This window comes from Staurois parvus, unplaced genomic scaffold (assembly GCF_062004578.1).
Source record: "Staurois parvus isolate SC_StPar_1 unplaced genomic scaffold, SC_StPar_1.0 ptg000231l, whole genome shotgun sequence".
NCBI classification, from domain to species: domain Eukaryota; kingdom Metazoa; phylum Chordata; class Amphibia; order Anura; family Ranidae; genus Staurois; species Staurois parvus.
In genome coordinates, this window is record NW_028318027.1 from 2526236 (window position 1) to 2552638 (window position 26403).

At 41.2% G+C, this 26403-nt stretch overlaps 1 protein-coding gene across 1 annotated transcript; it reads left to right on the plus strand.

The window, feature by feature from the left end:
• LOC149460406 (ribosomal protein S6 kinase alpha-2-like) lies at positions 1–26188 on the plus strand. The gene is made up of 8 exons (XM_089679771.1): positions 1–171; positions 692–838; positions 15693–15861; positions 16531–16733; positions 17018–17800; positions 18852–18912; positions 25015–25217; positions 25607–26188. Exons 1-8 carry the CDS (start codon positions 1–3, stop codon positions 26186–26188), a joined length of 2319 nt encoding a protein of 772 aa, XP_089535897.1.
• Positions 26189–26403: the final 215 nt, after the last annotated feature.

Sequence of the window (26403 nt, forward strand, 5' to 3'; positions counted from 1 at the left end):
ATGGATGTGAAGCCAGATAATGTTTTAGTGCTTGACCGGGACGGCCATTCCATCAAGCTCACAGACTTTGGCTTTGCTAAGGTCAAAGGAACAGTGATTAGAGGCAAGTGTGGTACTGTGTCCTACATAGCTCCAGAAATGTTCCAAATTGACACTTCAGATGGCCTCGTTGTAAGTGGTAGCCTTGCTGTGTGGACATTTGGAGTAGTCCTCTATTTACTTACAGGAAGACTTAATCTAAAAGCTAGAGAGGTCTGGCTCAGGCAGTATCCCTGTGGCAGGAGCTCCTGCACTTGACACTCTCCTGACACCATGTTCAGGCTTCTACAGTTGTACTGGCTTTTTTTTTTTTTTCCCTAAAGTCAACCCATTCAGGTAGACAGACAAGTAATACTAGATGCATATGTGATACAACCAGGTCCATGAACAATGTCTCCCAACTGACCTATGACAATCAACTAAGAGTTGGCAATTTGACTACAGAACAATTATCAGATGAACTCCTAGTGCTCAAGCTGGGGCTAAGCTGCTTTTGATAAATATGAAACTATTAAGATCTGTATTGGTTTGTTAGAAAACTGACTTGTGTGTATGTGTGACTGACAGGGTCAGAGCTACACAAGAGAAGGAACTCATGGAACATTTCACAATGCAGGACTTCAGGGACTTGCTTGATCTCATGTTTTTGCAGGATGAAAATGCCACTGACAATGAAGTTACCAATGAGGTGACCATATATAATCCAGAGTTTTACCCCCTCACAGACCCTTCAGGAAAATTCAGCACTTTTCTTAATCTAACCATGAACCTCCAGCCATGGACCTTCTTGGTCCCTATGGTCAGTAATGTTAAACCTATGACTACCAAGGATTTTAATTTAACACCCACACAGACAAGCCATAATTCAATTGCAAAATATACCCAACATAGTTATTAAAAAATCTGATAAAGGAGGCAACCTAGTAATGTCACACCATCAATTTGAAAATATGTGCATTGATATCTTGAATAATCAACAATGGTACAGGAAGATGTCAGCCAATATGGTAGCTCAATTTAACATTTATTTATAAGGATCTGATTACCTCAGTGGATGTAGATGCCATAATTGACAGAAATATATACATTTCTCAATGTACAATTTCCCTGCGAGGCAACATTCTGATCTTTACCTAAGATTCATAAAAAGTGACCTTACCACCACGAAGGCCCATTATAACTGGGATAGGGTCTATTACTGAAAACGCTAGCACGTTCGTGGATTTTTTTTTTCCCCCCCTCTCAAAGTCACAAGGGTCCTTTCATATGTTTGGTATATGCTGGACCTACTAAAACAGGTTGATGGCCTTTCTGTGCCTCCCGACTCCCTGATTGTGACTATTGATGTACAGGCATTGTATCTATCTTCCCTAACAAGCGGGGTGTAGGGGCGGTATGATTTACCCCCCCCCCCATTTCCCTCTGGCAATGCCTCTTTAGTACTTGCATAAACCATGCTAGTTCAGGTAAATTTGATGTGGCTGTCATCTGGACAGGTACTATGGCTATGCTGGAGGAATTAATGACAATAGTTAATCAGAACAAATACAATCTCAAATTTACCATGAATTGTAATGCTGTATCTGTTGCTGGGTTTTTTTTTTTGCATCTTCAGGAATATAAGGACACCAACCACTCTCTAGCCACCAAATTATGTCATAGAGACATCTTGGAATACTATTCTCCATGCCTGGAATGCTCGCTGTTCAGTCTTAGGTCACAGTACACTCTATGTGCAATATGTTTGCTTTTGACATAACTGCACTCACACATTCTAAACTGCACAATTGCATCAGTGCCTCCTCCAATGGGGCTACAACAAATATCACTTTTGGAAAGGATAGAACAGCACTACTGTATCTGATACCTACATCTAAGACAGAATGTCATACAGTAAAAGTGTGTAAATATTCAGCACAATGTCAAGATTTACATAGAATCCTACAAAGACATTGGCACATTATCCCGTGATGGTGTTCAGGAAGGCAACCTCCATCAAAGATAAATTAACAGCTTATTATACATTTAATGACCAGACTCCAGTATCTGTAAAAGGCATTTCCAAATGTAAACAATGTACTTATTGCCTGTGGGTCCTTGAAGGCCAAAGCTTCTACTTGCCCAATGGTGAAAGATTCTACCGCGCCCCCCCCCCCCCTGGTTTTATGCCAATTTGTAATACTCAGGGGGTGGTTTCTCATGTTATACAGCTGTGGAGCCCAAAACCATCAGCCAGTTTAAGCAAAGGGTTCCTGACTATATATATTCATCTAACGCAAAAATGCTTACCCTGATCACCCATAACTTGGCCTTCTATCACAAATTTGATACTTCTTGCATAAAATTCATTGTTAAAAGTGGTTAAAGACCCTCATGGTGGGACTTGGGATAAGATAATTCTGTGTTGCTATGCCAACCTCCTGGCAGTCTCCAGCCCAATAGCTGACTGTTGAGTGCATGCGCCAGGTGGTTGTGCTGTGACCTCTGGCTGGGCCGGGTGGTGTCATATGCCAGTTTCAACAGGGATGCCTCAGACTGGGGGACACAATTGTGGGGGAGGAGGGCACAGTCCTAGATGGTACTCTAGATGTTGAAGGGACTATACCTAACAACAAACATGGTAAAGTGGTGAACCTGGTGATCAGTTCCTCAGTTAACAGGTATATACTTTGTGTGGTGATTGAGAATGGCTTTGTGGTCTAAATGTTGTTTGGGCAATATAAGTGTCAGTAATACATCACCATGTTAAGCATTGGTACTTTATGTTTTCCTAGACATTACTGAGAAGCACACTCTCTTAACTTGGTACAGAAGGACAGGTGAGCAAATATTTTCAAAGGCATAGATATGACCACTGAAACACTTGCCTATTAAAGGTATTTATAAAGCTCTTTCTGTCACGGTAACTGCCCTTTTGGATGTCTTCCACTTTCCAGTCTCTTATGGAAGTTCTCTCTGGTTATTTTATAGGTTGTATGGAAATATTGTCTCCTTACTATATTTTTTTAACACGGAGGGTTTGAGAGTATTGTGTAGGGCCTGATGGCTTTATGTAACCATTTTTGCCAAATTGGCAAGTACATAACATACAATCGGACTTTACCATACAGGGGCGGACTGACAACTCATGGGGCCCCTGGGCAATAGGGGATCATGGGGCCCCTGTGTCCTTGCCCAAACTCAAAAAAGCCTATGAAAAAGGTACCAGGGGCATCTCATGGGGCCTCCTACTGACCCCGGGTCCTCGGGCAGTGCCCAAGTTTCCAAATGGTCAGTCCGCCCCTGTTACCATACTATCTAGTCTGATATGGTCCTTTCCTACTCCAGTTGTCTGTGTGCCCCCACATTCACTTTTGGGGAGGGATCTTCCCCCATACTAGGGGTGTCTCAGTCATCCCCTGAGTACTGTGCATATATTCCTATAATTTATTATTTGTATTTTTTCCTCATTGATATATTGTAAATACTCTTTGGATATTTGCAGATTTCTTGTTCCTTTTTTTTTTTTTTTTTTTTTTAGGTGCACTACAAGCCCTTGTGGAAGCTATTTCATTTGCAAAACATGTAGGGCACTGTCCAAGGTGGAAATCCCTATAGTTGAAGTTATATAGTCTTCTACATCCTCACATGGTATGATTTCTCCAACAACCTCAGCCTCCTAGTGATCACAAAAACCTGGATCTAAGCAACAGATTCTGCTTCCCTCATGGCACTCTCCTATGGAGGTTTCATCTGGATCCACTCACCCAGAGGTTGGAAAGGTGGTGGGGATGGTATGTTCCTGTCACCACAGAGCACCTTCCAAGTCCTCCCAAACCCTCCCCCTCTATCCTTCTCTTCTTTCGAGACCCACTGCATCTGGCTATTCTCTCCAATCTCTCTGAGGATTGCAGTGATCTACCAGCCTCCTGGACCAGTGTCCTGCTTTCTCAACTACTTCTCTGCCTGGCTACCCTTCTTTCTCTCCTCTGAGCCTTCCACTATCATCCTTTGGAGACTTTAACATCCCTATCAACCTCAATAACCCGGCTACATCCCAACTCTTCCACATAACCTCTTCTTTTGAACTAGCACAGTATATACAGTCCACCAGTCACTCCAACGGGAACACTCTAGACCTTCTCTCATCTTTGCACTCCCTGCAACCTCACAAACACCCCCTTTCCTCTCTCAGATCACAATCTAATCACCTTCTCTGTTTCCTCATCCTCAAACACCTATCCCTCCAAACAATCACCAGCAGAAACCTCCATAACTTGAACCCTGCTCCCTTCCACGCTGCAGCTGACCAACTTTACGACCGTATCCTTCCCCTGTCCTGCCCACTACTGTCTACAACAATTTGCTGTCAGCTGCTCTAGACTCGATTGCACCCCCAACAACAGCATTAGGCCTAACTGCTCCAACCCTGGCAGCCTGACCACACCAAAAATCTCAAATGACATAATTGTGCGCTGGAGCGACTATGATGTAAAACCTAATCCCACCAAGCGCTCACTCAATATAAATCTGCCTTCCTAATATATGCTGTCAAACAAGCCTAATTTGTTACCCTCATTAATACCTTCTCCTCCTGTCCTCGTTGGCTCTTCTCTACTTTTAACTCTCTACTTTCTTCGCCCCCACCTCCACCCAGTACCTCCCTCAGCCCACGAGATTGATAACCACTTCAAAAACCAGACTGATGCAATTCGTAGGGACATCGCCACTGCTCAGACTTCCACCCTACCTAGCATCGCTCACACGAAAACCCTCTCAACACTTTGCTTCTTCAACCTTGCTATTACTGAAGAGGTTACTAAGGTCTTCTCAGAAGCCTGCCTCACCACCTGGACCCTGTTCTCTCACAACTCCTACGGTTACTCTCTTCTTCCATCCTACGCTTCCTCACTCACATCTTCAATCTTTCCCTCTCTACTGGCACCTTCCCCTCCCCTCTAAAGCATGCGCACATCACTCCCATACTTAAAAAACCCTTCCTGGACCTCACCCACTTGAACAACTTGAGACCCATCTCCCTGCTGCCATTTACCTCTAAACTCCTAGAGCACTTAGTCTATAATCAGCTGAGCTCCCACCACCAAAAACAACCTCCTCAATCCTCTACAGTCTGGCTTCTGCCCCCTACACTCCACTGAAACTGCCCTACTCAAACTTGCAAATGACCTACTAACCGCCAAAACCAATGGCCACTATACAGTACTCCTTGACCTCTCTACGTCTTTTGACACAGTTGACCACCCCCTCCTCCTCAAACTACACTCTCTTGGTCTCAGACTCCTCTCTCCTGGCTCTCCTCTGATCTATCACAGCGCTCCTTCAGTGTTACGTATAATGCTGCCACCTCCTCTTCACTCACTCTCTCTGCTGGGGTCCCTCAAGGTTCTGTCCTTTGGACCCCTTCTCTTCTCCATCTACACCTCCTCCCTTGTCCAATTGATACATTCCGACAGCTTCAATCACCACCTCTATGACGACACTCAAATCTATCTCTCCACCCCTCACCTCACCCCTTCAGTCTCTGCTTGTATTTCAAGCCTACTAAGTGACATATTGGATGTCACTCTACTTCCTCAAACTCAATCTTTCCAAAACTGAGCTCCTAGTATTCCCCCCTGACTTCTCCATCAAGACCAACAGCACTCATCGGTCCCACCCCTCAAGCCAGGGTACTAGATGTAATCCTAGACTCCAATCTGTCCTTCCAGCCTCAAGTCCAAGTGCTGTCAAACTCATGTAGACTTCACCTCCGCAACATCTCCAAGATACGACCGTTCCTAACCTCGGAAACCACTAAGCAAGTCATTCACTCCCTTATATCACTCCTAGACTACTTAACGCCCTCCTCATTGGCCTACCTCACCGCAGGCTATCACCACTTCAGTATATCATGAATGCTGCTGCCAGACTCATCCAGCTTACTAACCGTTCTGTATCTGCCACCCCTCTCCGCCAATCCCTCCACTGGCTTCCAATTGCCCAATGGATAAAATTCAAAACACTGACGTATAAAGCCATTCATAACACTGCCCCAAATTACATCACTGACCTTGTCTCCAAATATCACCCAAACCGTACTCTCCGCTCCTCACAAGACCTCCTACTCTCTAGCTCCCTTGTCTCCACTAATGCTCATCTCCAGGGCTTCCCCCATCCTCTGGAACTCCCTACCACAATCCATCAGACTATTTGCCTGCTTTGCTTACTTTTAGGCGCACTCTGAAAACGTATCTCTTCAGGGAAGCCTACTCCGCAGTCAACTAATACTGGACTCCTCTACTCTTCCAACCACTCCATCCCCCACAGTTATTACCTCTTATACCACTATCCCAATCCCTCCTCCTAGATAGTAAGCTCCAAGGAGCAGGGCCCTTAAATCCTTATTGTATTGTTACTGTACTGTCTCCCACCATAATGTAAAGCGATGAGCAAACGGTTGGTGCTATATAAATCCTGTATAATATTTGGGGGAACACATTACTATTCCACCTATGAAAGGCATGATGTTTTTATAATATTACCAAATGTTGTTATTTTAAAGGCTTTGTTAATAAAAAATTATATATATTTATTATCAGATAATGGTGTGTGTACATGCCAATTATATGCCTTAAGTCTTTGCTGGTAGTCTGCTCCATGCATCAACTACTCTTTTGCTAAAATTATACTCTCTAAGAGGTTTTGAATCTTCCTCGTACTAGTTTAATATCATGTCCCCATGTTGTTAATCTTGGTTCCATTTTGAAAATCCTTCCCTTCTGAAATGTACTCACCCCATGGAAGTATTTAAAGGTTTAAGTCATATCCCTCCCCTGTGCATGTTTTCATCCAGACTTGCATAGTAAGTTCCTGAGGTCTCTACTGATATATTTAATCCCTCAGACCTTTCACCATTTTTGTTGCTCAGCGCTGGATTTATTCTATTTTATCAATACCTTTTTTGTAAGTGAGATCTCTAGAACTTAACACAGTATTCCTGCCCTGAAGATACAAAAAGGAAATGTACAAAGTGAGGGAATTCCCCTCTTAGAAAGTTGTCAGTGGAACAGGTATTCCCATTGGATGAATTCCCCTCCAGTCCTGTTTTTGTTACAACTGTAAAATTGTGGATTTCTGATCGGTTTCTGTTTTAGAGACAATGGTCACCAGGACAAATAGAGGGTGGATCTCCCCAGAAGTGACACATACAGAAAATCAGAACCTGACAAAAGATATAATCCTTCACCAGTTGATGGAGAACTCAAAAATATTTTTTACCATTACATAAACTTTGGACAGGTTAGTTTCTCATTCCTTTTTTTTGTTTTGTAAATTTCTCTGCTGGTCGAATAATCTGACCAAGATCAAGTCTGGATTAATTTCAATGCATGTTCTACAGCATAAAATGTACACTGATGGAGCAAAATCTACATGAGTGCATCACATGGATCAAAGTGCAGGGAAGTGTGTCTGCTGGATTAACATTGTAGAGTTTAGTAAAAGATGCAGTGAGGACCCCCCCCCCCCAATTTTCTTCATAAACAAAGAAAATTAAGTCTCCGGTGACTTTTAGTGTATGGATTGTATTATACGGGTCAGAAAATCTCTTCTGCCCAAAGCATTGGACTCCAGTCCCCAAAGTCTCCCAAAAGGCCAATTTTCCCCAACAGAGTAGATAAGTATTGTTGTCTCAGGCTGCCCATCGATAAACCGCTTTAGTCATGGGCAAATACATCTGTGACATGCGGAGGTTTGTCATGGGTCTTGACTTTCACCCCAAATCTATTTACTTTAAGATGTAATATCTCTAAAGATATGATTTGGTAGAGTGTTCACACAACTGACTGAAAGCTTCAACACAACAACAGAAATGTATTGGTAAAAAGGTTTAAATCTAACAAACCATCAATCTATTCATTTACACAGAAATGATTAAAGTGACACTAATGTTTTGTTTTTTCTTAAAAACATCAAACATGTCATACTTATCCGCTGTGTGCAATGGTTTTGCACAGAGCAGCTGGGATTCTCTTCTTCGCGGGTCCTCCGCTGGTGCTCCTGGTCTTTCCCTTCTGTCGGGTGCCCCAATAGCAAATCGCTTGCTATGGGAAAATCTGAGCAGGCGCACTCCCAAACCATGGTTCTATGTGTCCATTCACATACAAAGCTGTGTCTCAGCCCCGCCCCTCCTCTCCTAATTGACTCACTGGCTGTGAATTGGCTCATGCTGCATCATCCAATCAACAGTGAGGCCCCAGAAAACAGAGGCTGTCATGGACATCGATGGATCAAGAGTGAGCTTAGATAAGTGTTGGGGGAGCTGCATACATCGAATGCATGAAGGTAAAAACCCTGAGACTTTACAACCACTACAAAAAGAAAATTAAATGGATTGGTATAGAGCTCTTTCCATAGACTTGCATGGTGTACTACCAATTGGTGGGTCTATCTATTCCATCTACTCAAATCTGACTCATCTTTTCAGGATTGGACAACTTCCAATATACCTTTAGTTAGCATACTGTAATAAATCCTAAGCACAACCTTTTTGGAGGGAAAATTACATATAAAAAGGACTGGGATTTCAAAGGTCAAATGACACATTCCTGAAAGGATGGCCTCCCTCATTACATATCTAAACAAGGGGGGTTCATTAAAGTGGATATTTTGGAGTTGGTTCCATTGGGGGAGATTTACTAAAATAGATGCGCACACAGTCCGGTGCAGCTGTACATGGGAGCCAATCAGCTTCTAGCTTCAGCTTCCTCAATTAAGCTTTTCAATAAGACCTGGAAGCTCCAGTTTTAGTAAATCTACCCCATTGTGTACATCACTACTGAGACACGGAATCATCTGAAAGAAGCTCCTCAGCCTATTGTCAGCCTTCTCATATACAGTATCATCTGTAATGAATAAAATGTGCCCCTTGGCAGCTTCCATTCAGATCACACAATTCCCTTCTATCTTCAGAACCTGGGGATATCAGAAGACATATTACACACTAGATATGGGCTGTATGTTCGACTCGAACATGGGCCGTTCGTGTGTTCACTGAACACAGCTCAGATGCATTGCTTTAACCAATCACAGTGTGTGATGATGTCACAAGGGGTAGGATGAACCCCCGCCCCTTATGACATCATGACAGTATATCAGAACTGTGATCGTGGGTGCAGCTGTCAGACAGTGAGAGCCAGCATGGAGCGCGGTGTGTTTTTTTCTTTTTTTGGGTAGTGGCAGCAGCGGGCATCGTGATTGACGTTGGTTCTACTTTGAGGGACATTTTTCAAATTTGTATGTTTAATAAAGGACTTGTCAAAAACTGTCTCCTGTCTTTTACACTACACTTTTTCTTTGCGAATGGGTAGCGGTACTATGTGCCGCATACTCATTTACATGGGGGGTGGGCTTAAAGGGGGCTTCCATATTCTGATAAGCTCTCCACCCGCATATCCCCACAATCACAGACCACTGTTGTGGGGAAGAGGCCCTTGTCCCCATCAACATGAGGCAAGGTGCTTTGGGAAAGGGGATCCCCTGCCTAAGTGCCCCTCAATATTGAGGACATGTAGCCTGGCATGGTTCATAAGGGAGGGGGGGACTCGCTCATCTCACCCCCTTTCCTGTCCTGCCGGGCTCCATTGTCGGATAAGGGTCTGGAATTTTTTTTGGCGGAACCCCCACACCATTTTTTTTTTACTCAAAATCCATATCAGATCCCAAAGGGCTTAGTATGAATGGGAGAGGGATGCCACACTGTTTTTTTTTTTAAAGAAATTGTCGTGAAATTTACATTCAGCTGTGAGCGAGAAATCCCACTGAAAGGTGAAACATGAATGAATGTTTCACTACTAAAAAACGCATGACTTCATAACAGAACTCAGGCCAGATTTTAGTAACTGAGCGGGATCTCACCACATACTCAGATGCAGTCAGATACCACTCAGTTGTTCAGTTAGTGTACGAAGTTCACGGTCAAACATTCTGTAGGTTCCAATGTTCAACCGCGAACCAAACAGGGCGGTGTTCGGCCCATCACTATTACACACCCACATTGATCAAACTCTAACTAAAATATATTTCTAACCACAAGATTCTTTACATCTATGAATGGAGATTTCACATAACCTCATAAATAACGGTGGGCTCACCTCATGAAAGGATATTGCATGTGGTATTTGGGTCACGTGACACATCTTTCCCAAATGTCGCATGTAATACTGAAAATGATAATTCACAATCCCTTTTACCTGGTATTTACCTCAAAAAGCAGAAATACTTGGTAAACATTAGTCTATTCACTAAACACACGGCTGGTGACGACTCTGGAAGAACCAGCTGAAATTTCATACATTACTTGACTATCGCATACCTGGACCTCTACTTATTTAACATTTACATTTATTTAGTTATGTACTTTTGGTGAATCGACTTTAACACTTTTAGGAAATATTTATCGAGTTTTAGCATTTTGAAGTAAATTCCACATAAACGGATAATAAATTGACATTTCCAGTATCGCATATGATATTTGGGAAAAATGTGTCATGTGACCCGTATATCACATGCAATATCCTTATGTGAATTGAGCCCAGAGTGCTTTGTTCATTCCTTCTTCATAGATGAGTTAGGAATCAGAAGACTTCAGTGTTTATGAAGACATGTGACTCTTTGTATACACTCATAAAGCCGGGCTGTGTTCCTGTGACTCTTGTTTTCACCACATGGAGAGGTTGTAGAAGGTCGGGCTTGTAAGGATCAGGTGTAATAGTTGGGTTGTTAATGTAATTCCTGCACAGGTTACTACTGAGATAATCATGAAAAGTTGGCATTCCCTGAGGGCCACAGTTGGACTTCAGGAGTCCCAACAATAGAGGTTGGTGTCCATAAACATGGTCATTGTAATGGAAACAGTATCGGCAGTCACACCTCAGCCAGGTATTCTCCCTCCTCTTTAACATATCAATTCACAAACCATCACCATGGAGATGGTCAGTTCTGTCCTAGGGGTAAAAGTTCTCTCTATATTCTACAGCTAGATAGTCAAAGTTTTACGCAAAACAAAGTGTATTTTTAGTTATTAACACAATCTCAGTTGTTATATTTACAGAATTTTTTAAATAGTTGCTCATTTATTTTTTTCACTACATTTCACATTTTCAGATTCTCCCTTTTACTGGCCATTTCCATGCAGTAGGCCTCCCTGAATGAACCACAAGTGACATAAAGGGGAAGCAACATAGCATTGATTGTATATGGTTTGTTCAGGCTGGTAGAGCTATATTGGGATGAGGTGAAGTAATACAAAATTGTTAAGATGAAATCATATTCTTTGTATGTAATGAGCAATTATGAATCCCTTCTTATACACATTACTGTATGATAGTCATTGGGAAGAATGTTCCTTACATTTGAGGTCACTGCAAACCCCCCTTACAGAAAGCTAAAAAGATCATTGGTGTCAGTGGAAATATATCAATGAAGCAGAAATTGCTCCTTGCTCAAGGAATCCTCAGCAACCTCTGGAGGAACCTCTGTGTTCCATGAAATGATGGCTGAGAAAGGCTGATCTAGACAAATCCTCTTCTTAAAGAAATTCAAAGTTTTCCAGCAGTAAAGGAAAGGCTATTTTGGCCAACAGGATCATTCTGTGGTGGTTTTCTATTGATAATACTATGGTTAAGGTTTCTTTAAGTATGCCAAAATCCAGTGTTGTGTTATTGTTCAGAATAATTATATCTAACCCACGTTAATTGTACAATATTCAGAAGCAGACATTTTTATAGTTTTGCTTTTGAGGGTGAAAGTTACAGATCTGGGTTCCTTGCCTCAATACTTGGCTTGTCATTCACCCAGAACACCATGTCAGTATATTTTCCATGACTTGATATACACCTGGCTTGTTCTAGGTCACTGATCACCAAGTAGTGAAGAAATGATCAGGATGTTTGGAGATGAATCTCTAAAAATAAGATCAGACATGGCAGCTCCAATATTCCTATCCTGAGAGGTCTGTTTAATCCTCATGAAAATATTTCTATGCTAATTACATTTTTTAAGTTCATTTACATCTTTTTTTGTCAATAAAGTATTTTTTAAGTTAAACCCATTGGTGTTCAATGTTGCTGGAAATGGGGAAAATGGTATAAGATCCATCAATAGGCCACAGCCCATATTACACCGATACTTCTTTATTCAAAATAAATTCCTGTTTTCACCTCATGGAGACGTCATAGAGGTTCTTATAGATGGAAGTGATTCTTTGCTTTGTGATGATCAGATATAACATTTGGGTTTATTCATCTCAATTTCAACTCTTGTACAGATTATTATTTAAGCACTTATGTCCCTTCCTATACTAATATAATCATGCAAATTTGGCATCCACAGAGGGCTACAGTTGGGCACCACTAGTCCTAACAATGGAGGTTGGCTTCCATAAACAAGGTCATTGTGATGGAAACAGTATCTGCAGTCACACCTCAGCCAGGTATTCTACTTCCTCTTTAACATATCAATCCACAAGCCCATCACCATTGAGATGGCCAGTTCTGTCCTGGGGGTAAAAGTTCTCTCAATATTCTGCAGGTACATTGTCATTGTCAGCGCAAAACCAAAGTGTGTTTTAGTGAATAACACAATCTCAGTTGTATTATTACATTCATCTGAATATTTAAATTGTTTGTTTTTTTTAACCACATTTCAGATTTTAGGTGCTTCTTTTAGTGACCATCTCCATGCAGTAGTCCTCCTTGATGAACTACAGGTGACATGAAGGGGAAATAACATAGCAGGAGTATTGATTTTATAGACTAGTGGAGTTATATTGAGATGAGGTGAAGTAAAACAAAAAGTGATAAGATGGAAGCAGATTCTCCATGTGGAACGAGCAACTTTGACTCCGTCTTTGTACACATAATCTTTTCTTTTTACCTTAATGCTTAACTCCACAAAGTTACATAAAACCTGGCCAGCCAATAAAAAAGCTGAAGACTCTGGAACCAGAAGACCAGGAGAAGGTGGCAATGGAGCAACTAGGTGAAACCTGGACATCATGTGAGGGAAGTCTGCCATAATGTACAAAAATGATGTGTACTTGAACATTATCGCACGAGCCCTGGATACCCTATGTTTAGTTCCACTTTAAGCCGTCCATTAAGTCATGTCTAAACCATCATTTCTCAGATTTTTGAAAATGGTCCTCTGCAATAACTTTCAAGTCTCAGAGAACCCCTGCTAATAATTACTCTACAGTATGTACAGCTCTGTGTATGTTAGTGTGATGGTCAGTGCAAAGAATGTCCTTTGCCTTTGTGGTCAATAGGAAGAATCCCCTTTACAGATAGCTAGACAGATAACTGGTGTTAGCCTCAACTCATCAATGAGGTAGAATTTGCTCCATGGTCAAGGAACCCTTAGCAACCTCTGGAGGAACCTTAGGCTTCCATGGAACCCTGATTGAGAGAAGCTGATCTAGACCAATTCTCTTATTATTGGAGCTAAGTTTCCAGCAATTAAGGAATGACAAGTGTGGGCCAATGGGGCCATTCTGCAGCAGCTTTTCATTTAGACTTATAAGGTTCAAGGCATCCTTTATGCCATGACAGACTCTAGTTTTATGCTGAATTCATTTTAAATTCATTGTTTTCTTATTGGCAATAAAGTTTTTTTAGGTTTAGTTTTTTTTTTTTATTAAACCCATTGGTGTGCAATGTGCTAGAAATAAGGCATAATGTATAAAAGAACCAGCAAATAATGGGTACATTTGTTTTCAATAAATGAGCTGGTTACTATTTCCTCTTGTATTATTTATTTAAATTAGAATCAGGTAAAAAAAAATAAATCTTATAAAGCAAAAATAATTTCCCATTTTATAGTTACAATGTTGAAAAGTTTAATATTAAAACTCTGTAAAGTTTCAAAGTATTTGGGTTTCATCATGTTTAATCCTATCACCTTTTCTCAGGACACACTTTTTATATGCAAATCAGCAAGAACAATCCGGGGATATTTACACAACATTTACATTAGGAGTCAGCCAATGGAAAGCCTTCATTCTCTGCCTTCCCCACCCATCTCCCTTGTATAAAGAGGTCCTCTCCTTCCCCTGATCAATGACTCTACTTCCAGAGATTCCGGTATACTCATCTATTACAGCCCAGCTGGAGATTTGGTGACGTTGTCCGGAGCTGATCTGCAGAGGAACCCAATACTCAAAGAAAACTAATTGGACTTCATCACAGCGGAATCCTCACCACATTAAGGTAAGGTCACTTTCATCTAACCAATCAATGGATCTTTATTATTTAATGAACATTTTTTTAAAAATCCTGCAGAGGTTTATGAGGCATATTTAATAAATATATGGAAAACTGACACAAAGGGGCAATGAGTTGAGGTTTAGGACAGGATAATATGTAATACAATGTATACAGAAGACAGGATAGCCATTGGAGGCTTCCCATGATCAGCCTGATGAAAAAGTGTTCGTATTACAGGATATAATAAACATTGTGGCAGTAATTTGTGTGATGTAATACAATTTCAAACATATGTTTAGGTGGCCAAATAATTTATAATTGTTTTCTAAATCTCCTATTACAAGTATATTCCAATCTGTACAAAAACAATTGACTGAACAATGTTGAATTCTTTGCTATGAAATACTACCTCTCACCAAAACAGGAGTACAACATTCTACTTCATAATCTCACTGAAAATTCACTTCATGATGTCTGTCCTTCTGATTCTATGTGGTCTTCCTGAGAACATAAAGATGACATTTAGCAGGAAAACGCCTTGAAAATGTTTTTAAGATGCCTGAAAAGGGATGTGACCGTTGAGTGTTTGGATGATATGACATCACTCATGGTAATTGTGGATCATTCTGGGACTTCACAGTTTTGGAGAGAATGTTTTAGGGAAATGCCACTAATATCTTCTGATATCCTTTAGCATGACCTCTGCTGTCTTCTGAGTACAAAAAGTGAGGCAACCGTTTTCTATATTTTCCTTGAGAGTTTTGATTAAATTACGCTTTTTAACTGACTGAGCTCCGTGTTCATCCTCCTGAATTTATGTAACCAAAACTGGAAAGTTGGCATAGCTGGTCGGCAACAAGAGAGTAGAGTATCTGTTGTAGATTATTCTTATGGAATGTTTACTCTTTTCATGGAAGTATCTGCCAGAAATATGAGGGTCACCAAAACTCTTCTGGCAGCAGATACACCTTTCCATCAATGCTGACGAAAGTTTATTACATTCTCTTCCTGAAGGAGACTTGGGGGTTAATGGAGTCTTCTGACCACCAATTACTGAGAGCCTCTCCCCCCGCACACAACTGCACTTATAGCTATTGGATATATTTATGTGTTGCTATATGTCTTGGCTTTTCCATTTTGTTTTTGCACTTGATAAAGTTATAACCTTACTTGATAATTTTCTTATATAAGGATTGCTGGCTTTCCATATTCAGCTCATTTAACTATACTCCATAAATTTCTATTCCCGAGCCCCATTCAATAAGATGTGAAGCTTTAGTGAGCATCTCATATATATATATATATGTATATCAATGTGGGTAATAGTATTCATATTTTAAACATTTCTATAGTTTTTCTAAAACAATTTGTTTTCTTCTTAATAATTCAACGTTTTCTTTTTTTGCTCTCCAGGACACTATGGCCTCCATTACTCATGGTGTTGAAGGTTTTCTGAATAGAATGGTCTCCTTCTATTCACAAGAAATAAAGCAGGTAGACTTACAGGAGTACTTCACCATTATGAAGGAACTTGGAGAAGGTGGATATGGAAGAGTTTTATTGGCAAAGGACAAGATAACAGGTCAGTGAACTATTCTAAGTACCGTTTCAGTATCCTCTGCAAATAAGTATGTATATGTTTGTACATTTGTACACTATAGACTTTATATTTATTAAATCTCCATAAATATATCATGCTTAAATATTTTTTCATGTTGGTAGAATGATTTAGGGAACTAAGCATTGGGCTGATTCTTGGGAGCAGTTATGCAAATATTAAAATGCCTTGATGGGTACATATCTGTCTGGAGGAGTGGACTGTATTTCCATGCAGACTGTCCTAGATAATGATCACATGTGATGCTGAGCCTCCATGATTAAAAGGACAGACATATAATGAATGAAAGGGGCAGGCCAGCAATAGTCAGGCTGGGAAGGATATGATGCTAACAATGCTGGACGTCCTCCAGCCAGGAAACGAGATGGGATCTGTATGACTTGCTGAAGCTTCTGATGCACAATGAGAGACTATCGCTGTGTTCAGTGAAATCAGAGTAGGACATTTCAGCCCAGGAAAGGTTCTTGTACAGCTGATTGATGGCTGAAATTTAGCTATGAATGAAGCATAATACATTCTCAAACATTTTAATAAGATCCGTTGCTCGAATATTGAGATTTTCAAGTGGATAGAAAAAATGATCAGCTAAAAATTTCCATTTCTTAATCAAAGTTAAATTATTTTTTTTTACAGGTCAAAGAATAGCATTGAAGACCATGGATAAAAACAGAACCAGCCAGCGGTCTTTCCTCCAGGAGTTCTGCGTTTCATACTTTCTTTCATCTCATCCCAATATCATTGGATGTAATGGCATCGCCTTCACCACCATCGACTACTTTGTGTTTGCCCAGGAACTAGCCCCTGTTGGTGATCTCTTCTCCATGATTACACCATACGTAAGTACATTAAGGTTTCAGTATGCCCTTTTTTTTAAAGTTTTGGATAAGGGAGAGTTAAAACTAATAATGCCCATCACTTTGTCTTAATGATGGAGATTGCCGGAACATTTATAAAAAGAGAATCTCTTTTGGGGAAAAACAAACGGCAGTAGACTCCACTCCTAGTCTAAAACTAGATCAAAAGTGATGGCCATGCTTATACTTTAACTGATTCTGAATTACTCTTTATATTCTATCTTACTGTATTTAACAACTATTGTATTTTGATTTTGTATTCCTAGGTGGGAATTCCAGAAGACTCAGTTAAGAGGTGTGCTCTTCAGATCTCCAATGCTCTCGAATTCATATCCGAGAAAGGACTGGTGCATATGGATTTGAAGCCAGAAAACATTTTGGTGTTTGACCAGGACTGTCACTTCATCAAGATCACAGACTTTGGCCTTGCGAAGGTCAGAGGGACAGTGATAACATCCATGTGTGGTAGCAAAACCTACATGGCCCCAGAACTACGTGACATGACCATTACGGATGGACTGGTTGTAGATGGCTGCCTTGATGTGTGGGCGTTTGGTGTTACCATCTACTGCCTACTTCTAGGGGAGTATCCATGGCAGGTGGCCATGCCTGAAGATGAAGGATATAGAGGTTTTGTTGACTGGCAAAACAATTTTCATATGGACAATCCTCCTGAAGCATGGAGAAAGATTTCATCCAGAATAAGAAGGATGTTTGGTGATCTTTTGGCCATTGACTTTTCTAAAAGAAGTAAATCTACAGAAATCCTGAAATACATGAACGAAAGCTGGAAGGAAGAATTCCCAGATGCAATCACAGGACAAGAAGATAAGGATCCCATCAAAAGCAGCTCTGTACAATCTGAGGTAACCTCCATTTCTCACCTGAACACCTCACAGCGTAGTGCTACTAACAAGTCCTTGTCTTACTTTTTGACCACAGACACTTTCGGATCTCAGTCTGAGATGACTCCATTGCCCCAGAAGGATGACATGGAAGAAGCACTGATCATATTCGATGATGAGTTCTCCTTACTTGTTGGTGCAGAGGTAAACATTGGATGAAGAAGAATCATGAGTGATGGTGCGTCCGAAAGAACATCACATATGGCCAACTTCCCCAGGTATGTGCCTTTCTCAATTCACAATTTAATCTTTTAGGGCCATGTCACACTAGCAGTTCAGCACTAAGTCATCACTTTTTCCACCACAATATCCATCACTGATTTTGCATTGATACTAAAGCAATCCAGTTTCAGTCAATAAATAGCCGCCACCTTATCTTCCTTTAGAGGGATTATCCTCTTTTAGGAGCTGTCTGTACCTCTTCTGATCTGCAGATCTCTATAAAATGTACTACTGAGCTACCAAGAATGTTGTAACACACTAAACCTTTCATCCCAACTCTACATTTTTGTAAGAATGGCAGGGGTGCAGTCTATGCCTACATACTTGCATTATGCGTCCTTCACTTTCATCTCAGATGGTTGGGGGGGGGGGGGGTATGTCAGCGATAGAACTCTTGTTAGCAACTCACAAAGGGGTTGGGTTAGGAAGTTTAAAGTGAAGCTTGAAGCAAAGGAGCCGATACTAAAGTCCTTCTAGCTAACAATGGTAATAACAGGACTCTTGTTGGATATGATATTAGAAGTTTGCGGTAAAATATTTGAAATTGTTAGTATTTTATTATGGCATTGCCAAGACCATTTATAGTACATTATGAGAGAGCCTTAGTCATTATTTTTATATGAATCTAGAGCAGTCAGATCAGTGAAGGATGGTTGCTTATTGGTTGCTGTAGGTCTCTATCCTTTTTTATTTTGTCTTTTTGACTAGATTTGTCTACTCTGTGGATAGTTTGTAATTTACACAACCACAATCTGCCATATAACCTCTTGGAGGAACCTTTTAAACATTTTTGTAACCTTTTTAACTGAACCACAATCGGTGATTTCATTTATTACTCCAGGATACTCAGTTTTCTATATAGATATTCAGAACTGACCACATGCATTTTGTCCTGTTACATTCCCTGTTCATGTTTGCATTTCACAGATCATTTCTATATTTTGCTCTAACAATATTTCTTTACATTTTTCAGATGACAAGTCTGGACTATCCCCAGTGGATGAACAAGGCCCCTGCCTGGTACATGGGGGAATGTAACTTGTAGATATATGAGTAGTTACTCCTCCTGTGCACTGGGTGGGGCTCTTGAATTTTCTCTGTACAGAAAAATACCCATTGATCCTGCCAGAAATCATTTGAGTTCCTAAATTACTTTTTGAGCTTACACCACTGCCTCTGTTGCATCTGAAATGCTAAGCAGTGTTGTCAGCCAGGTTTAGAAGGACCTGTTTAGCACTGACAGAGGTATATACTGGTATGTCAACCACTTTGCCACATGATTTAACATTTGTAACTGTGTGTACTTGTAAGTCAACCACCAAATTACTTTTTGGTGAATTGGATTCATCATTGAGGCAAATTGTAGCTTCCAGGCAACTCCTGTTTGGAGCAAACCATGATAATCATATAGTATATCCGGGTAAATAGCATCTTTAGGTTTTCTTTAAATTCACCATTTTCACCTCACTATGTGAATTGTTCTCAAAGTTTATCATATTTTTGGGGGCGCATGCGCGGCCGGCTCTGGGATTACAGCTCCGTGAAGAGAGCTCCGCATCCCGGCCATCCTTAACCCGGCACTCACCAATCCCACAGCGGCACTGACCTTTCCCCACGCTGATAAGGGGACACATGTCTCCACTGGATCCCCAGGGAATATGCCCCGATGCCGCAGATCACCAGGGAAGACAGGAAAGCTGACAAACTTTTTCCCAGCTCTCAGCCCTTGCAGGCAAGATGGTGCTGGCTCCTCACAGACAGATGCCTTACAGACAGAACGGAGACCAGAGCACACCACAGACCCCAGGCTCAAAGCAACATTATACCCTGGAGACCCTGGTGAGTCCTCTCCGCCCCTGTCTCCCACCACAAGTAGCCCTGCTAAGTCCAGACCTAGGCTGGACATAGAAAATCTTTCTGTCACTCAGCCTTCCTAGTCTACACTCAATCCTGCTATTTCTACTCCATCCTTAATAGAAAATTTTCCTGCTTCAGACCAACCTATCACTGAACTGTCTATGAACAGTATGCTTCTCTCACTGTGACAAACATTACATGATGACCTGACGACGACACTATTGCAAATTTCAACCGCGGTACAACGAGAGGACCACCATATCAGCCATATTGAAAATAAAATGAGGGAAATCTTCGCAGCTCACAATGGCCTAATAGACGCATACACCGACCAGTGCACCGACATAGAACAGATTAACCTCAAACTAGCGGATCCTGAAGACCGCTCTAGGCGGAACAACATCAAATTCCACGCAATCCCATAAAACATCAATTCGGACGCCATAGTACCATATTTACAACAATACATGAAATACCGCATTCCTTCCCTATCATATGTAGAGCTCGCTATAGATCGTGCGCACAGATTACCAAAACCATCGTTCCTACTGGCTGCAGTCCCTAGGCACATCCTGGCACGCATCCACTTTTACCATGTGAAAGAAAAAATTATGATAGCCACGAGAAACATTACATCACTACCGCCAGACCAAGCAAATATAAAATTATTTGCAGACCTACCTAAAGCCACTCTTCTAAACCTCAAGAAGCTTGTCACCATAACAAAAGCTCTTCGGAACCACGGAATTGGCTACCAATGGGGTTTCCCCACAAATCATTGTTAAACAACAAGGAAGGTTCTTTACAATTAAATCTCTTGAAGCAGGCATCGACCTCTTGAAAGTCTGGAAGATCCTATCAGCGGACTCCCACCAACCCACCTCCAACCATACGCAACACATGGAAGCAGAATGGTCCAGATCCTAAGATCACCACCATCAACAACCAACCAACAAGCTGGGAGACTATCAACCACTAATGGCTGGCATATGGCCCCATTATGACCATCATCGAACCCCAAGTTACTCGTCAACATGACTTACCATGTAAGTCATGTATGTTCAAATCCCCCCGTTAGTAGCAATAAGTGCTACACATACCACTTGTGTTTTCAACAAGTTTTTTTTACCCCCTTACCCTCCTACCTATGCCAGTCGATTGACTCAACCTCTCCACATTCAAAATAACGTCCTACAAGATGAAACATCCTCATCAAACCAGCGACCACATCCAGCAAGTTACCTCTTCTTTGTGGAAACTTCTCAAAAACAACAAAAAGATATGCCATTACTCTACATTATCCATGAAATACCTCTGCTACTTCGAACAACTCGCCTACATCCAGGACTATGATTAAAATATCATCCTTAAATGTCCGTGGCCTCAACTCACCATTCACAAGATCTCTACTACAAAAAGAAGCTCGTTTGTTGCAGGCTGATGTCCTATTCCTTCAAGAATCCCACTTTGCCACCAACAAAATCCCCAAATTTCACTTACACCATTTTTCTCCAATCTATATGGCAACCAGCCAAAAGAAGACCGGTGTCATCACAGCCATTAGAGACTCTCTCCAATACCACTGCATCTCAGAAGTCACAGACCCTCAAGGGCGCTACCATATCCTGATATGCAAAATTAATGGAATCCTGTACACCCTGGTCAACATCTATGGTCCAAACACCAATCAACTCCAATTCTACAACAAAATCAATTCCACTATTTCCGCTCAGAAACAAGGCAGACTAATTATAGGAGAAGACTTCAACATTACTGGCAACCCACTCCTGGACTCTTCTTCTAGCAACCACTCCTCCAAACAATCGTTTAACGTCTTTCTACACAAAAATGACCTCTACGACATCTGGCGATGCCATCACAGTACAGAAAAAGACTACACCTACTACTCCCCCTCTCAGCTCTCCTACTCCAGAATTTACTTTTTCATCACAGACAAGTAGACTTTACAACACGCCACATCCTCCAAAATTGGTACCATAACCTGGTCAGATCACCCTCCAATCTCCATCTCCTTAGATCACAATCAACACTCAACAATCCCCTGTATCTGGAGACTTAACACATTCTTATTGAAGAACCTGGACCACAAAAAACTCATATTGGACGCTCACAATATGTTTTTTTACATAAATTACTCACCTGAAACATTGATACACACACTATGGTCCACATATAAGGCATACATGAGAGGTATCCTTATACAATTAAATTCCCGAATCTCCAAACAGAGAAACCAACAAATCGACAAAATCCTCCTCTCCATTAAAACAAAAGAAGAATTAAACAAAAAATCCCCAAACTCCGCAACATCTGCCCAACTCACCGCTGACAGAAACAAACTTAGAACCCTCCTGCTCTACAAATCCTCAACCTTCAAAAAACAATAACCACAATACCAAAGCCTGGCAAAGATCCACAGTTTGTCCAAAATTATAGACCAATTTCCCTACTTAACACAGACGTCAAACTCTATGCAAAAATTATAGCGTGCAGACTACTCCCCTATCTCCCCACTTTGATACACCCAGACCAAGTAGGATTCATACCAGGCTGCCAGGCACCTGACGCTACTAGAAGACTCATATCCCTCATCCATCACTTAGAACACACCAAACAACCCTCATTGCTTTTATCATTGGATGCTGAAAAAATGTACGACCGCATACACTGGCTATTCTTGCAAATGACCTTACAAAAATTTGGCATCACAGGTTGGATGTTAACAGCCATTTTAGCACTATACTCCCTCCCATCAGCCAGAGTATTAACTGACGGAACACTATCAGACCCCTTTGATATTACCAATGGCACCAGACAAGGTTGCCCCCTATCTCCTGTCATATTTGCATTACTTATTGAACCCCTAGCCTCTAAATTTCAACACGACCCGATGTTCACTGGCATACAGCACCTTAACACTGAGCACAAAATTAGCCTATTCGCAGACAACATCATACTGATGATTATCAACCCAACCAAATCCCTCCAAACAATACATACCCATCTTCAACAATATACGATGGTATCCTACTATAAACTGAATGAGCCCAAATCCTCAATTCTAATCCTCCACACACCATATTTCACTCAACTATCCCTTGCTAAACAATTTCCCTTCACTTGGGAAAAAAATAATATCCCGTATTTAGGAATCAAACTCTCGGCCACAACAGACCAGCTATTTACCTTGAACCACAAAAAATTACTTGAAATCAGGGGCGGACTGACCATTTAGAAACTCAGGCACTGCCCGAGGGCCCGGGGTCAGTAGGGGGCCCCATGAGATGCCCTTGGTACCTTTTTCATAGGCTTTTTTGAGTTTGGGCAAGGAAACAGGGGCTCCATGATCCCCTATTTCCCGGGGGCCCCATGAGTTGTCAGTCCGCCCCTGCTTGAAACTGTACCCCAAGAAATTGCCAACCTTTGTACCTCAGAACTATCTAAATTAGGCAAGGTGACAACATTAAAAATGCTCATCCTACCGAAAATTCTCTATATTTTCTGCACACTCCCAATACCGGTCCCCAATACTTTCTTCTCCAAACTCTAATCGATATTTACAAGATTCCTATGGAATTCCAAAAAACCTAGATGTACCACCAATCTCTTAATCAGACCACCCTCCAAAGGAGGCACTGGACTTCCACACCTTAAATCCTACTATAATTCCACTCTCCTGGACCAAATATATTTTGGTGGCACCCAACCAGAGAAGTTCTGGTCCACAATGGAAACCTCACCTTTTTTCCCACTTAAACCACACTATCTACTCTTAACTACAATATTCTCACAAACTACCTATTACTTAAAGTACCCATATATCCAAGCCACCCTTCAAGCTTGGAAAGATCTCTTATCTACAGATTACGCAGACTTCAAACAACTCCAGACCCCACTCAACATATTACACTCTATTACACCCTCCCTAGATCTAACCCAGTGGGTAAAACGAAACATACATCATATAGCAGATCTTTACAAAAATCACATCCTGCACCCATTTCATTATCTCCAAGCCGCATTTAATCTCCCTGCCGCTGAATACTTCACCTACCTATGAATCACACACTGCATCCAAACAAACAACATACCCCATACCATAATAATCCCGGCTACAGCCTACACCTATTTCTCCAGACGGCATTACCCAAGTAAAGGCATCTCTACCTTCTACAAATATTTAATGGACCTGCAACTTACTTTAAAATCTACCTCTTTATCCAATTGGGAAAAAACCCTAGCAGAAACCATCCCAACCCACTCATGGACTAATGCATTTAAATCCACCTACAAATCCTCTCACTGCAACTCACATTGGGAATCCTACTTGAAAATACTTCATCAGTGGTACCTAACCCCTACCAAGCTACCCATTTTCTACCCAAATCATTCCCCTTCTTGCTGGCAACAATGCGGGGACATAGGCTCCACTCTTCACATACTATGGTCCTGCAAATCTATTAAATCTTTTTGGAATAGTATATTCCGACTAATAACCGAAGTTTCCAAAATAACGACAACTCCAAATTCGGCACTTGCACTCTTACACATCGGAATTAACAATTTCCCTTGTACCTCCCGTACCATCATTGTCCACATACTTTTTGCAGCTAAACTAAATATAACCCGATTATGGAATATAACCTCTTGACAAGGTTCTCTTGACCAAACATCGGGGTTCAGGTAAATTTGTAGCCTAATTCATGCAAAGAGAATGATTTACAGAATCGGTTGTGCTTCTGAATGAGTGGAAATAAACTAAGGAAAAGAGTAACTAGCAGGTAAAGGTTCTTCGGTTGCATGGTGCAACAAGGGGGATCATACTGTAGATATTGCATCACCAGAGGAGGGGAGACTATAATGAGCAAGTCTGCCATAATATACAAGTCTGATATTTACATATTCTAGTTAATGCTCTGGGTACCCTCTGCAGATTTAGTTCTATTTACAGCTCAGATGTCTAAAGGATCTTTAATTCTAAACTGAGATATGAGTGTGACATCCAAGATCTAAGAATCAACAGAATGCTTCGGCTGCAGAACATTTCCAAATCTTTGAGCAGCATTTTTAAGTTTCTAAGTTTTCCAAGCCCCCCTTGCTTCCAGTTTTTGAGTGATGGTTATGGATCTTAATAAGTCAGTGCTTTTAGATTTACATAAACTTTTAAGTAACTTTAGCAGGTTTTTAGCAAGCTTCATCATTTCTCTAATGTTGGGTTTATGATACTCATTGTCTTTTTATGTCTTTCTTTTCAACAGATGAGTTGGTGGCTATGAAACTGATGAGTAAAGAGACAACTCCAATGGACAACGTCCTAGTGGAATACGGAATGTCTCTTAGTCTCAGCGGCCATCCAAATATCATCGAAACCCATGAAATCGCTTTCCAAACCAGCAACGACTATGTCTTTGTCCAGAAGGTGGCACCAGCTGGAAACCTTCAGTCAATAGTAAAGCTAAATGTAAGTTTGTATCAAAAATGTATTGATCTTTATAAAGTCACGATTTCTAGTTTTAGTTGCTTTTGAAGCATTTCTGAGTTTTAAAGGTTCCTTTCCCAGGGCAGTGAGTTGGTAGGATGTATAGTTGGCATACGCTTGTTGTTTTAGGTATGTGTATCACTCAAGTTATGAAACAAGGTTTAAAATGGAGTAAGATGGGTTAAGATGGATCTTGCACCATTAATGGCACCATTTTGTATGCTGACAGGTTTCCTTTAATCATACTCCTTGTGTATTCAGCTAATGTATGTTTGTTTCCCTGTACAAGAGGTAAGGTGGGTTCAATATGTTGGGTAACATTGTGTTATATTTGTGTCTAGTGACTAATTTTCTCTCTTTTTTTTCTACAGGTTGGTTTAAATGAAGATGTTGTAAAGGGTTTTGTTCCACAGGTAGCGAGTGCCTTAGACTTTATGCACAGCAGAGGAATGGTCCATCGGGACATTAAACTGGACAACATTTTGCTCATGGACATTGAATGTAAGGAAGTCAAATTAGCAGATTTTGGACTGACGAGGCTCCGGGGCACTCAAGCACCATGTATGTCCTGGTCCATCCCATATACTGCTCCGGAATTGTGCAGCTTAAAAGAAGGGGATCAATTGCTGCTGCACCCGAGCATTGACGTGTGGGCGTTTGGAGTCCTGTTGTACACAGCTATGACCGGCTCATATCCTTGGGAAGAAGCAGGGGGTCATGACCCCATGTATCGGGAGTTTGCTTGGTGGCAAATGAAGCAAGACCTAACCTTGGCACCAGGAAAGTGGAAAAAATTCTCCATTGAAGCAAGGCAGATGTTCTGGGACTTGTTGGCCCTCAATGCCTCTGAGAGGTGTTCTGCTATGGACATTTTAAAATATGTCCACCTGCCATGGACAGCAAAAATGCCTCCAGAGAATCTAACCAGGAAAACGGTCATACATGTGATATAACAGAGTGCATGATGTCCATTGTGGAGCCTCATCAAGTGCTGCCTCATACAAGTCTCATGTCCTAGGGGAAGGTAAGTCTAAATCTTAGGACTGCTGGCTTTTTCTGTAGCTGGTCACATGTTTGCTTATCTACTGTAATTGCTGATTTCAGGAATACTAACTCATAGCGTAGGAAAACCGTATATAATGAGCCACAGAAGCACAGATCTAATTGG

Bases quoted from the DNA above. Each gene is read 5' to 3' on its own strand.
- LOC149460406 (XM_089679771.1), top strand. From the start codon at position 1: ATGGATGTGAAGCCAGATAATGTTTTAGTGCTTGACCGGGACGGCCAT. The intron at 15,862-16,530 runs GTCAGTGAACTA...TTTTTTTTACAG, and splicing joins GGCAAAGGACAAGATAACAG to GTCAAAGAATAGCATTGAAG. The intron at 18,913-25,014 runs GTAACTTGTAGA...TCTTTTCAACAG, and splicing joins TGCCTGGTACATGGGGGAAT to ATGAGTTGGTGGCTATGAAA.